Source organism: Crocodylus porosus, unplaced genomic scaffold (assembly GCF_001723895.1).
Source record: "Crocodylus porosus isolate Cpor-Errol unplaced genomic scaffold, CroPor_comp1, whole genome shotgun sequence".
Classification (NCBI taxonomy): Eukaryota; Metazoa; Chordata; order Crocodylia; family Crocodylidae; genus Crocodylus; species Crocodylus porosus.
This window is the reverse complement of record NW_017728943.1, coordinates 26,745,685-26,760,660: the sequence shown is the minus strand read 5'-3', so window position 1 is coordinate 26,760,660 and position 14,976 is coordinate 26,745,685. Positions and strand designations below refer to the sequence as shown.

General features: G+C 41.9%; 1 protein-coding gene across 2 annotated transcripts in view; it reads left to right on the top strand.

Moving 5' to 3' along the window:
- Window positions 1–405: 405 nt before the first annotated feature.
- The window catches only part of FERMT1 (fermitin family member 1), a 31,675-nt gene continuing 17,104 nt past the window's right edge, over window positions 406–14,976 (top strand). Inside the window, exons 1-9 of one of the 2 annotated variants that reach the window (XM_019549083.1) lie at window positions 406–595; window positions 1,890–2,062; window positions 6,107–6,340; window positions 7,916–8,062; window positions 8,732–8,945; window positions 11,039–11,141; window positions 12,353–12,460; window positions 13,442–13,573; window positions 13,731–13,780. In XM_019549083.1, the coding sequence (XP_019404628.1) occupies window positions 1,912–2,062; window positions 6,107–6,340; window positions 7,916–8,062; window positions 8,732–8,945; window positions 11,039–11,141; window positions 12,353–12,460; window positions 13,442–13,573; window positions 13,731–13,780 (1,139 nt within the window). In that variant the 5' untranslated portion in view covers window positions 406–595; window positions 1,890–1,911. The remainder of the gene's footprint in view (window positions 596–1,889; window positions 2,063–6,106; window positions 6,341–7,915; window positions 8,063–8,731; window positions 8,946–11,038; window positions 11,142–12,352; window positions 12,461–13,441; window positions 13,574–13,730; window positions 13,781–14,976) is intronic. The other variant, XM_019549084.1, reaches the window with a different exon arrangement.

Below are 14,976 nucleotides of genomic sequence, written 5' to 3'. Positions count from 1 at the left end.
TTTACTAATATGCTAGGGGCCAAGGGCTGTGTTACCGGGTTTAAGATTGAAGCACCAACAAATATAGCTTCATTGGGATGAGTTTAAAAAGAAAAGAAAGACAATTTGCAGGGCTGTGAAATAGGAGCTCTGTTACCAGAAGCAGCCATCAGAGGGCAGAATTGCAGACCCTCATCAAGGCCATGAATAAGAAGAGAGGGGTGTTAACCCTTGCAGGATGAAGAATTAAGAAGGGATGAGGCAGATAAGAATGAGCCATGAATTTGGGCAACTCCCTCACCACCACCAGACTAGCAATACTGCTGCCACTGCCAGGCAGTTGATTCCTGCTCCACCCAAAGTTTTAAAACCAAGAAGGTGGTGCAAGTGGTGCCACTTTATTCCCTCCGCATCGAGATGCACCTTTATAGACTAGCTAAATTAGATTTTTTTTAAATATATAAGCTTTCAGAAACTCAAGTTCATGTCATCAGCTGCTGCAAAAGTACATCACAGAGCAGAGATACCTGTATCCTCACAGCATCATCTTCTCCAAAAGTATCTGCAGGTTTAGGTTGTGGTACTCAGGACAGCCTGCACTTTAGGCATACTTCTAGTAAGTACAGCTCAAGTGATTTGTACTCCTTTGAGGTTTTTAAAGCCCACCTCAACAAAGCCCTGGCTGGAATGATATTGTTGGGGGTAGTCCTGCTATGAGCAGGGGGTTGAACTAGACAGGGTTCAAATTACAAGGGAGCTGGGGCTGGCGGTGAGCCTTCCCCCCTCTCCCCTGCACCCCATAAGAGATGAAAGCCTCCCTGCAAAATCTGAAAATTATAACCTGGGGGGGGGGGGGGTCTCTTTTTTTTTTATTTAGAAAATAATGATGGACACTCCAATTTTTTTTTTTTTTTAAACAGACCCTCTCACCCACAAGAGTCAAAGTGTAATTTGAACCCTGAGACTACATGACCTCCTGAAGTCCCTTCCAACTCTAATTTCTATTATTCTTCTCTTTCCTTTATACCCGTGTGGTTATTTACTATCCAAAAGTGATTTTACATAAGTGATGCTCCTATCTCTGAACATTTTACCAATGGAAGAAGCAAAACAGGCCCCAGATCAGTTTGTTAACCCTTAATGCCCTAAAGTTTAGGTTTGTAAATTCAGTATAGGTTAAAGTTAGGTGCAGTGTCCATCCTGTAACATCCCCCAGCTATTTATTGAGGAACGTCTTATACCATAGGCCAACAGAGCCCTGTCAAAACTAGGGAGGATTCCAAATATAAGTTTCTATTCACAAGTATACAGCTGTAGGTTGTACTTTTACAGTTTTACTATAATTTGAAATGAAAAAACAGAGAGCATGTGCACACCCCCAGGGGCCAAGGCTAGGCTCCCAGTAGTGGCTGATGACAAGTTGCAATAGCCATGGAGGCTAGGACAAGGAGGGGATTTGTCCAGCCTCAGCAAGTTCATTTGGATCTGGTGTTTGGAGGGGAAGGAAACCTTGAAGTCATCCCCATGTGCTGGAATGAAAAAAGCAATAATCCATTTCCTCCTCCCTCCCCTGCCACCACCCCAGGGGATCTATTTTGAATCATCAGGCTACTTTTCCCTTAGCCATTGGTCCAGTGACCCCTTGGTGTGCTCTTCTGGGATGAAAGAAACTTGCCATCCTGGTATGATGATTCAAAGATAGTAAGAGCTCTCCACCATTGTCAGAGCAGAGCAGGTAATGATGGTGGAGAAGGAAAAAAACAAAACAAACTCTACAACTCTGTTTCAGATATTGTCAAGATCTCAAAAACAACAGTACCACAGCCCTAATACTACATTTTTGCTTGAGTTACATGCAGGGGGGAAATGAATACATGTTCAAAATTCTTCTGTTTTTTTTCTCCCTGCAGAAATTAAGTAGATAATATCACAATGATTTCTTCAAATGAATATGGGGCCAGCTCTTGGGAGCTCATCGTCTTAGTTGATCACCAGTATGAAGAAGAGCAAAGAGAATTTACGCTTCGGGTCTCAGGAGATCTTCATATTGGTGGAGTGATGCTCAAATTAGTAGAACAAATGAGTAAGTGAGGATATTTAAAATCATGCATGCTATTATCACATTCCTATGTGCAACTCCACCTTCCCCCGGAAGTACAATGCTCCGTTATCTTTCTCATCTCCTCATTTCTAAAAGACATGCTGCAGTTCCCAGTTGGTACTTGAATTTTCCCTTAGGTTCAGAGTTCTTTGGGTCAGGAGCTACCTTTTAAAAACCCTTCCAGTTGTACTGCACTTAGCATGGTGAGATCTCGGTCCATGAGTGGGGACAGGCTAATTGGAAAGCCTGAAGTTAGTCAGTGCTTCCTTTGTTGCTTTGCTTTTCTAGATAGCCTGAAAATCTAGAACACGGCAGCTGGGTAGGCACAGACTAACGGCTTCTGGCTTTCCAAGAGACTTTGGATGGGGTAACATGAGAGAACAGACAATTAATTAGTGATGGGCAATTCAAAGGATAAGTGGGACCAGTTGGAATTGAACTTAGTGCTAATGTAGGGGAAGAAACTTGTCACGGGGAGTCTTTTGGAAGGGTTTGTTGTTCTCTGTATAAGGACTTGGGGTCCTTATGATCAGAACCCTCCTGTGCTAGACACTGTATACATGCAATGGAAGGGAGATCTAGAGGACAGAGAGACTTTACACACTCCACTGATAAGACCAACAGAAGGTTAAACAGAAGTATTGTAGCTTCATATACACATAGCTAGTCAATGTTACTACAAACATTAGAACCCAAGTCCCGGTCCATTGCCTTAGCTGGTGAGCCAAGCAGCCTACTAAAATAATCCCTGCAACACTGATCTTGCAAAAAGAAGTTCCATGTAGACCAAGAGGGTAGCAGAGTTTAGCGTAAATGGCATAAGATGACAATGTTGTCCCTGCATTTCAGATACAGTAGTTCCTTTCCCCAGTCACCACAAGAATTATGCCAGGGTGGCCAGACTAGCCACAAACCAAGAACTTAATACAACCAAGCCCCTTGGGGCACAAAAAGAAGAAGCATATATTTTGAGATTGACTTCGGGGTATACACAGTGATCTGCACAGAGTGCCCTCTTTCCCTTATTCTAGAGCCACATATGACTTATGAATTCTATTCCTAAACAACCCATGGATTATTCTTTCCTAGAATGTAAGGCTTTACAGACCATACATTATCAGATCTAGCTGTCTTGTTATTGATCACTACCACTGCCTGTGCCATGCTTTTCAAACCTGAATGCATTGGGCTTTGCATTTCTAATCATTGCACTAAACACCTCAGATTTGAAGTAACTGAAGTAGAACATTGTACACACATGAGGTTTTACCAAGGTACTGCTACTTGATCTTTGACTATTTCTGCTTCTACAGTTGCCATGTAGGGAGGTTCGGCCATTAGAGGCAAGAAAGTCTTTAAACTAAGTTTGAAGGGGATTGGTAATAAGATCCAAAAGTGAGTGCAAAAGAGCTACCTAATGACTTGCATCACAGGCCAAAGACACTGTAATTGCCTTTGCCCCCCAAGGCCATAAACAGGGCTTACCAGACAAGCCGCCATGCTGCTATGCTCAAGGCAGACGTTGAAGAGGTCTATGCACAAGTGCTAAGGACTTTTGGGAAATCGACAAGAGAGATAGAGGATGGGAGAAAAGCATCATCATGCTTCATTTTACCAGTTTGCCCAGGGTTACATAGACCTCACATCTTCTAAACCCGCATCCTTGGCCTTGGAGAAGGTCACTTAATTGCTTCATGGAAAATAGGAATAAATGGACAAAGCCTTCCTACTTTCTTCATATTCCCTAACAGCATAGCCCAGTTCAGCACTACTCTGCCTCTGTTTTCCTCTTGGGAGTTTCAGCTGATCTACCTTGCAGGCAAACGTGCCTTAAACCTCCAGCCAACTCACAAGACAGCCCTCACTCCATCCCTCCCTTTTCATGAGGGCTCAAAGTCCAAGGTGAACAAGCAGCAGCAAACTCCTCCCCTCATACTCTGCAAAGTACAAAAAAGGAGGAGAAAAGCTCTACAAACACACAAAACTCTCTCATTCCACCAGGACTCCAGCAAAACTAAGTGAGTCACTAGCAGCTACACAAAGCAGTTACCCCTTGCCAGGCCTACCTGTCCCCAGGGAGGCTCTGAGAACAGCTAGTCCTCAGTACCTGACCCCAGCCAGTCACACTGCATACCAAAATATCCATTCAGCCTCTGAAGCAGAGGCTAACTAGGCTGGGCTCTCCCTTTTTAGCACCTCCCTAGGAGACTCAGGTGTTTGGGGCAGGGGAAGGGAGCTGATTAGGCCTCCAGCAATCATTAACTCTTTCCTGACTCAGGAGGTGGGTGGATGAGAATAGGATGGAATTCAATCCAGACAAGTGCAGGGTGCTGCATCTAGGGAGAAGGAACCTGCAACACACCTGTAGGCTGGGGAACACCCTCTCAACAACACAGTGGCGGAAAGGGATCTTGGAGTCGTTGTTGACTGCAGGATGGACATGAGCCACCATTATGAGGAAGCGGTCAGGAAGACTAGCCGCACCTTGTCATGCATCTACAGATGCATCACAAGCAGGTCCAGGGAGGTGATCCTTCCTTCCTATGTGGTACCACACTTGGAGTTGCCTCCAGTTCTGGTCACTGCACTTCAAGAGGGATGTGGCTAACCTTGAGAGGCTCCAGAGGAGGGCCACTCGCATGGTCCGGGGGCAGTAGGCCAGGTCCTACTAAGATAGACTAAAGGGCTTGACTCTATTCAGCCTCCACAAGAGAAGACTGAGAGGGGATCTGGTGATCATCTATAAACTCACCGGGGGGGGACCAGCAGAAAATAGGTGAGGCTCTGTTCCCCCAGGTACCACCTGGGATAATGAGGAATAATGGCCACAAATTGATTGAGAGCAGGTTCAGTCTTGATATCAGGAGGCATTACTACACGGTTGGGGCTGCCAGCCTCTGGAATGGGGTCCCAAGGGAGGTGGTGCTCTCCCCTACCTTGGCAGTCTTCAAGAGGAGGTTGGATAGCTATCTGGCTGGGGTATTGTGATCCCAGCACTCATTCCTGCCCAGGGCAGGGGGTCGGAGTTGATGATCTGTTCCGGTCCCTTCTGACCCTAGAAACTAAGAAACTATGAGGTTTCTACAACCTAATACAGGCTAATAATAATGTCTTTCTCCCACCTTTTGTCTCAGTTATTTTGGTATTGCCTTAACAGCAGTTAACCAGAGGGATCAATATTGGGCCTCCATGTCTTGGTTAGCCTAGATTAGGTGTGAGCAGCTGCCATGCAAAGCTGTGTCTGAATGTGTGTGTCCTCACTGATGCTGGAGTCACTTGTGTGTTTTGCAAGGACTTTGGAACTTGTCTCTGGTTTCTAGCACAGCAGCGAGCTGAGCCACTCGGTGATTCTTTCCCATTAATTGTGGGACCACTTTTTCATCCTTTGGAGTAAAAACACCCTCCATTGTAAGGTACAGTAAAAGCCCTGTTATCCGGCATTTTACTAACCAGCATTTCTATTAACCGGAATTTCCAGCCAGCCGGCCATGAAAGGGCAGGGGGGTTTGCATATGGTGGCCTCTGCCACCACCCTGCACTACTGCTGCTTTGTGTGTGGCCGCCACCTCCCTCCACGTCCAGCTGGAAACCCCTGTGCCTCACGTAACTGGTATTTTAAGATTATCAACACCCGCCATTCCCCACTCATGTTGGAAAACAGGGCTTTTACTGTACTAGGAAAATGCACATTATCCCATTTTAATGCACATTAAATAGCATGTTTTTTTTACTGACACTTTAACGCTCATTAAAATGGGCTACTGCACATTAAAATGCACATGTAGACACACTCAGTGAATTTAAAAATAATTCTTTGAGACAAGGACCATCTCTTACTAGAGCTTGCGCAATCAGGCCATAATCTCAGTCATCATTCCTCACTGTTCCTCAACTGAAAATATTAGTAACATTAATTACTCCTAGTTTGCATACGTGTTTTTCAAAACAAGTGTCTTGAGATGATCAGCCTTCCAGTATATTCATGATCATGCAGGTTGAATGACTTTAATTTTATGTTCCCCTTAGATTTATCACAGGATTGGTCAGACTATGCTCTCTGGTGGGAGCAAAAAAAATGTTGGCTTCTGAAAACCCATTGGACTCTCGATAAGTACGGGGTGCAGGCAGATGCTAAGCTGCTGTTTACTAACCAGCACAAAATGCTGCGCCTTCGCTTGCCAAACATGAAGACCGTGAGGCTGAAAGCAAGCTTCTCTTCTGTGGTGTTCAAGGCTGTCAGTGACATCTGCAAGACCCTTAGTAAGTGAAACTGTATCTCCTGCTGTATTGGAATTTCAGCACTTCAGCAGTCTTATTTGTTAGGTGCCTTGCTTTAATGAGTCTCTGCTCATGCAAAAATCCTGTTTAGCTCAGAGATATTGGATGGAATCCCCAATTGCAAGTACATCCCTTTTTGAACTGAGCCTAGGTCTTTATTTTCTCTACCTACCCCAAGTCACTTACCTAGTTGTTCCCAGCCCTTATAAATCTTTGATCCAAATTAAATCAGAAATGTCTCCCATGGTACACATGGGTGCTGGTCAGTAACACTTGAGGATGGCTTTCTGGAGTTCTCTAACCATGTAGAGCTGAACAGATGCCTTGAACAGATTTAGCCTTGTTTTCCTTTCATACCGGTTTTATACTATGGTGACACCAGTGGCCTAAATGAGACAGGAAACAATATGGCCCATTATTTTCACTTCTTCTTGCGAGTCAGTTTTGTCTAAACAAGGAATACATGCTTCACAGCACACCAGCTTCTTTGTGTAGACAAGCCCTTAGTGCTTGGGAAATGTATAACATTCTTTAAACCAGGGCACACAACCTGCTTCCCCACTCAATCCTATCAGTATGCTATACCACTGAGTCATGACATCCCTTGTATTCCAATGACAGCTCTTCTCTAAACAGCGATTAGCAGTATTTTTGAAATATGCCAGATCTCTGGTGGATGTGTCCAACAAGATTAAAACTGAGGCTGTGGCATTCTCCAAAATCCTCTCATTTGAGAGCATACGTAATCCCTGCTAAATGTAGATCTCCCAGAAATTAACCCATTAACACACTCAACTTCATAAACAATCTGTCACCGCAAACCATATTAACTACAGTTAGTTTTTAATTCAATCTTTTAGCATTGGATTGTAAAAAGGGTAACGTGTCTTTATTACATTTAGCAACTGTAATGAACTGGCACCATAACTGTTCAACCAGCCTTTGGCTGTATTCAGTATTCCTACCTACAAAAATATTTACAGGGTTCCTGTATTAATCCAGCTTCAGAAATGGTTGCATGAATGAATCAAGTGATATAATGTTTCTTAGTTCATGACGTATAGCTTGTACTTTTCTTGCTATAATACAAGAATATCTAACTGGATATGTGCTTGATATAATATTGCTGATATAGTCTAGATGGCACCTGAACATCAAAAAGAATAGCTTTTAATAGGGAAATAAAATGGCTGCGCTTCAGATGTAGTAGGGGTTAATTCTGTTCTCAATTCTAAAGATGCAAGCCACTCTGTTTAAATCAGTATAGTCAAAGGTGGTTGCATGGGTGTTAATGAGAAAAGAATCTGTTCCCTGATATTTTGAAATGCAGTTAACTTAAATACAGAAAGAGGACTAAATCTTGGAAAACTCCACCTCCAGAGCACAAAGGCTTTGGCAACTCTAGCTGTCACTTGGTTTTACAGCTGGTCTGTGGATGCTTTTATAGAGCTGTGAGGTGGGATTCAGGCATGCGTCCCAAGTGAGGTTGCCATGTGGCCTTTACAACCCATTACTATACCTGATTTTGTTGCCTTAATTTCTAAACTCTTCTTGTAGATATTAGACGATCAGAAGAACTCTCCTTATTGAAGCAGTCAGAAGACACTTTGAAAAAGAAAAAGAAAAAGGACAAAAACAATAAGGAACCAGTCATAGAAGATATTTTAAACTTGACCAACTCTCCAGTGAATTCAGGATCTCCAGGTAACAAAAGCCTAGATAATTTTAGTCACCTGATTTAAAAAAAAGAAAGGCGGCAAGGCTCACAAAGATTTAAGGCTAAGGCAGGGAAAACTATTCTTTATGTTGTGCAGCTAAAATGGAAAAAGACATGGAGGTTTAATAAGGATCAGAGGATATGGGGATAGTGTTGACTTAAAATCTAGCCAATATTGGAAATGAACTGAAAGTGCTAACAGGTCTCATCTCCACCCCCTGCTGAGTTTGTGAATATGAAACCACACCTTCCTGGGGTTTGTTTTTTTTTAAATTCTCTTCCCCTATTGCCATGTGTAATTCCCATGCAAAAAGGTACCCGACTGAGACCATGGTCTTCAAACATTCTGCTGCATTTTGGGGATATATGTGCAACCTTGGAATGCTCAGTGATTTGGGCAGACTGCAAGGAAGAGAAGGAAAAGGGTGATCTTTAATAACCCTTTATATTCCAGACAAATCTCAATGGAATTCCATGGAACAAAGAAAAAGCACTGCTTGTCTGCTGCCTGATATTAAAGGCCATCTGCAAACAATGGAGGTGTGGGAGCTTAAAGCAACATTTGAGACTCTTTTATAATGGATAGTAGTTGGTAGCTTAACTAGTGGTCACTACCAGCTTGCATTGGAATAACACATTACTGTTTTATCTTGCAGCAAGTCCTGGTTTATACAGTAAAACCATGACTCCCATTTATGACCCTGTCAATGGAACACCAGCTTCTGCTACAGTTACATGGTTCAGTGACAGCCCCCTGACTGAGCAGAACTGCAGCATCCTTGCCTTCAGCCCTCCCAATTGTCCTCCAGAAGTGCTAGCTGAAATGTACCAGCCACGGACCTTAGCTGACAAAGCCAAACTCAGTGCAGGGTAAGGCTCTTGGGTATCTGAGCTGGCTGAATAAGGGTATCAGTAATCCAGCTGTTTAAGACAAGAGACACAGCGTTTGAAAATCAGGCTTTTTCATTTGTCTCATGTCCTTTTTTGCCTTCTGTGATGTTTTTGTGATCGTGATTTTATGTAAAGTGACTTCCAGTGTAATTGTAAAAGAAATGGGACTGCATTTCTTGGTTAGACCCACAGAAGACCACTGAAGCAAATAGCATCATGTTGGTGAAACTAAAAGGGGAATTTGTCCCTGTGTCTATTAACAGTACCTCCTCACACTGAAAATATGGACATCCAAACAATGTACAGAATCAAAGGAAGACAAAAACCCCCACCATCTGTACCAATTTGACCATGGGGTAAAATCCCTTTTTGTGCCAAAATGTGATGATCAGTCTGAGTCTGAGCAAAAGGGCAAGACCCTTTAGCCAGGGACCTCTGGATTATAGTACCAGCAGGAGTACTGGCACACCCTAGTCAAGATCCCCAGCCTAATAACTGTCTATGGTAAGTGGAAGCTAAACTGCAGTAGCTTGAGTCCTCACTGAGAGAAGGGTTACTCATCATGGTGTCAGCTTTCAGTTACTATGGGGTAAGTGAGCATATAGCCCATTACAGTGGAATAACTGATAACTGTATGCATGGTGCTAGCTGATATATTAGCACAAAATGAGCTGCCACAAACCAGTCTATCTTCTGTGAATCAGAGACAGAACAGGATGCATAGCACACTCCGTTGTCATCCCCAGAGGAGGCTGTAAGTATTCACAGCTGTCAGCTTGAGAACCTAGATCTTGTTCTTAAGCGGTAGTTGCTCATTGTTGGAGCTCTGGAGATCCCTGGTTTGGTCCCCAGTATCAGCAGTCATATAAGTGGGCAGGGTTATAGTAGATGCATCCTCTCTGGCTAAGGCATAGGTTGTGATGCTCTATGTACACACCTAGACCTCAGCCCTGAACCTAGAACAGGCACAAGCATGCCAGAGCTTGCTTGCTCTTCCCTAGCACTGTAACACACAATAAGCCACTCCACCACTCTTGTTCTTCAGTGCAAATCAGTATCTGGACTAAACAGTGGAATTCTACAGGCATAGGATGAAGGCTACAGTTGGCAAATTCTCATCAGTCAGATCTACAAAGATCACTACAATGTCCTCTTTTTCCTAGCTCTTTAGCACCAGCAAAACCTGATGATCTCACAAGGTCCCCTTCCAGCCCTAAAGTGAAATCTATGAAAAGCTATTCCCAAGGCTTTGATGTTGGTGCCAATGCTTGATAAGATGATATAAGAGTTCTTAGTATAAAGACCCTATAGCTGACCTAGTGTACATTGACAAGGATCCTGACTATACTTTTTAAGTAGTCTATACAAGAACCAGTTCAGCAATAAAACCCAAAATGGGCTTTTTGCTAATAAGTTGAAGTACAATATAGAAGTGTGTCTATGTGTCTATGTGTTGTGCACAAGAGAGTGATGCTATCCATACAACATGAGAAGGAACAAGAGGTAGTAAGGTTTTTGCATTATTAAAAGGTAATGGTTTTGTTTTTCTATATTTTGAGTGTTGCACAGGCGTGGGGATGTCTGAACATTCTGGGGTTCAGTAGGGGATTTAGATATTTTTGTGGAAGACAACAATAGCCAAAGTTAGAAAATACAGTAAAAGCTAAAAATAAGCATGATTTTTGGAAGGGTTAAAGACCTCCTAAGTACAGGGGGATCAGGAGGAAACTTTCCTTGTGGGGGGGAGGGGAGAGTCATTTCAGAGGTGCCTGCTGCAGAGTTTTTGCTATCTTCTTCTGTAGCAGCCGACTCAGGCCTGTGGCAGAAGGAGGATCTGAAGCTCCATGGACTGCTGGCCTGAGCCTCTCTGGTAACTGTGTTTCTACATTAAAAACACTTTAATAAATAGACAAGCATAAAAAATGCACACTTCATGAGCTCTGTGAGTTTTGCCTGTACTTGTAGAAGCCAAAGCTGCCCATTCTTGCTGCCATTACCTAATTTGTCACTTTGTGTGTGCATTTGTTCTCGCTGCCCAGTTGAATTCATGTGGGTTTTTTTCCCTCCTCCAGCTGGCTAGATTCATCCCGGTCACTAATGGAACAAGGCATCCAGGAAGATGATCAGCTTTTCTTACGCTTTAAATACTACACTTTCTTTGATTTGAATCCCAAAGTAAGAGGCTAATTAAGCCTGTCATTCTGTTGCTTGGTTTTGTTTGCCTGCTGTCAAAGCTGCAGCACAAATATTTGGGGTTTTAGTTAGTAATCCCAGTTAAGGGCCACTTAGAGTGCTAGTATCAAGCAATTTCTGTTTCTCCCAGATTGTTCAGCTAAGATTGTGTCCTCAAAACATGGCAGGACAACTCAGTCTCTCCTGTAGGAATGACCAATCCCACTCTAATGTAGTAAATGAAAAGACGCCTGTTGGCTTCACTCTGTCACTTTGGAGGCCAAATAGGCAAAGAGTAGTGTCTTATTTTTCCCACATTCTCATATACTTCTGTTAAGTTCATGGTAGGAAGCCCTATCTTCTTCTGGGTTCTTGTTTTTTGTGCCACATGATAAACCTCCACAGCTAATATCTGTTCCCCAACCACCTTCTACTCAATTCAGAAGGCTCCATCCCTTCAACAACATCTGGTTAAGGAGGGAGAGTCCGGTTAGAGCAGGGGTAGTGCTCTGAGTGGGTGTCATGCCAGGCTGCTTAGCTCCAGCTAGGCTCAGAGCTTCTCTATTTCCTGTATTTTGTTCAACTGGGTCATTAAGAAATATTGGCGTAAAGTCTACAAAAACTTAAGCGGTTTAGGAGACTACGTTCTATTTCCAAAACTGACTTCCAGGGAGACCCTGGCTCCCAAGGCGCCTATCAATATGGGTGCCCAGGCATTCAAACCATTATGGAAATGAGCTGGAGCCAGGTGCCTATTTGGTTTTGAGGGTCTGGGCCTAAGTAACTTCAGATAGAGGTTCCTAAATCACATTCATGCTCTTTTAAATTTCTCCCATGGTCATTTGCATTTCTATTGATAGCTGCATAGAGATTTCAGCAAGTCAAGGGGTCTTTTGCTTTCTGGGGGATGCTTTTTGGGTTATTTGTTTGTTGCAGAAATGAATTTGGTGCAAAATGGCAAAGCTGTATTGTGAATTGTAGCTTACCTCATTCACAGCAGCTGAAGTTGTGGCCCTGCTTTGCCAGTTGTGAACTTTGATAAATAGCAGCATGCCTCCTAGTCAAATTAAAATGTGGGTTAAAGTCTGATCCCACTGAAATCACTGGATGTTTTGCCATGGACTTCAAAGTGATCAGCATTTCATTTGTTGTCTAATATCATTGAGGAGTCCTTCATGAACTAAGGTTACACTATGTCTCTCTTTCTGATGCAGTACGATGCTGTACGAATAAACCAACTCTATGAACAAGCCCGGTGGGCCATCCTATTAGAAGAAATTGACTGCACAGAGGAAGAATTGTTGATCTTTGCTGCATTGCAGGCATGTACTTGATCTGAGTTGCAAAACCAGTTTTCTCACAAGGAGCAGACGCAAGCTAGGACAGGAATGTGATAGAAAGAGTGAGGCCTAACAGTTCTGCTCTAGTTGTCCTTTGCTCTTGTGCTTACATTTGCTTTGTGATAAATGCCTAGGTTCTGTAAAGCATTTGACACTCAGATTAATGCAGCGTACGTCGCTTACATGTGCCTTTTCTCACCCTTTATTAATATTTGCTAAAGCAGCTATAACTGCATTAAGTCAGAACTCTGTGTTTTCATTTGCAGAAGGCATTTGATCAGTTAGCTGCAATACAGAATGAAACTTTAATAACTGTTGGTTTCGGAGGGAGTTGTTATAGAAGTGTTGCTTTATGTCGCAGCTGTTATCCCCATGACAAGTTTCCCAAAGCGCTTATATGCTGACAATACAAAAATCTGCAAAATACCAAAAATGTAGGGCCAGCATGAAACACATTTGAGTTTAATATGAAAATTAACTATAAAAAGGATACTGTGGTAGTCACAGAGCAGATTCATGGAAGTGGCTACTGCAGTGCAAATAAGACCATGCTTCCTTTTAAAATATAAATGAAGCTGCCACAGATTTCAAAGTTTGCCATATTAACCTGCCACAGCATCTGGCTGTTCAATTTAGATCTGGTTTTTGCTTTATATGGACAGAGAACATAGCAAGGGTAAGACTCTTAGCAGCTAAGCCATGCTAACAGCGTGTAGGCTGGTAGACTTATGCAGCAGACACCAAGCAAACATTTTAGTGATAACTACATTAGAAATTCCATACAGTCAATAAAAATTCCATCTCAATTTCCTCATTGCAGGACCCCCCTCCAACAGACCAAGCCCTAGAAAAATGAGTCATACTGTTTTCATATTCTTTGATTACACATCCCAAGCTAATATTTAGATTGTGTTTGAAATGGACTAGCCCTTTTCAAGTCCAACTCTTTGTATTGTATTACAGTACCATGTAAGCAAGCTATCCTTATCATCAGAGGCACAAGACTTCGCACACGACTCAGAAGTAGATGAAGTGGAAGCTGCACTTTCCAATCTGGAAGTAACATTGGAAGGTGGAAAAACAAACAGCATTTTGGTATGTAATTCTGTGTGCTAAGCCTGCTTTCACTGAAGCCACTGAACCAAACACTTTAGCTTAGGTCCTGATAACTTGGGTAAGAAAGCAGGACTTAATGAATGCAACAGATATTTGGGAAATATTTTGTACTAAAATTATTCTTGATTATTCCTAGGAGGACATCACTGATATTCCAAAACTTGCAGATCATCTCAGACTATTTAGGTAGGTAAAAAAATTTATGATAAAACAAAACCCAAACCTAGATTCTTCTAATTTGAAACACTTATAACTTCGTCCAAATAATGCCTGTCCTGATTGGAGAAGATTATGGGAGGAATTAAGTAATTCCCCACTAACATTTCTTTTTTTTACTGTGTTTAAGCCAATCTTCAGCAGATATACTCATCATAGTTAGTGTCAAGAAAACTATCCAGATTTAGGCCTGTTGAAGAGCTGGCTAATTATAGGTAATTAAACTAGTGGACATTTTTTCTTCAAAACTTTTTGTTGACAAAATTTTACCATTTTTTCTTAATGCAAGTTTCCCTACATTTGCTCTAATTCAAACTGTACAGATTTTTGTCTGTGAAAAACCAATAACATTTCTGGGTTTTGTTGCTAAGCCCATCCCCAAAACGGAACATTTCCAAAAAAATATCTATGAAAAATCTTTCATTTCTTTCTGACTCTTTGCAGAAACCACCTACCATTTTCTGTCCTGTCCTTCTATATAATCCAAAAATGGGGTCTAATTTATTGCATTTATAATAGTTTGAACCTGGAATAATATGGTGAATCAGATCCATAAACATCTAACCTCCATTATTAGGCTGTAGAAAATACTATTCCTTCATCACATTATAAATTAATGCCATTTTAACTTGCTTACAGCACTGTGAGATTGTAATGCCTTTTATTTCAAAAGAACTGCAGTTTTTAGAGCAACAAAGCTTTCTATTGTGCAGTGAATTATCAGTTTCATTCTACTGAAATCACGTCAGTCTCTAAATCATTTAGATAAACATATAGCATATAGCCATCATATCTGCATTTGCATGTTGCCAACTCACTCCTAATAAAGAAGTTAATTCAACATTTATTACACTATCTAGGTGTGTTAGGATGAAAGAGAACACAAGCCTTTTAAGTCCTGTCAATTTCTTGGTTTTTATTGTGGATTGTTTCATTTTCTCTAGCAAAGGAGCAAAGGAGTTGGGTCATATTTAACAATTAATAATGTTGATATACATACCTCAAATCACACAATAAACTAAAGATCTTTCAAGGACTATAAGAAAATCAGATAGATGCAAAGCACTCCTTTAAAGGATAGCAGCATTTTTTTATTGCTACTTGCTTCAGGACACTGCTAAATGCAATGGTCTGCAAATCTGAAAGCCGTATTTTCTTGCATACAA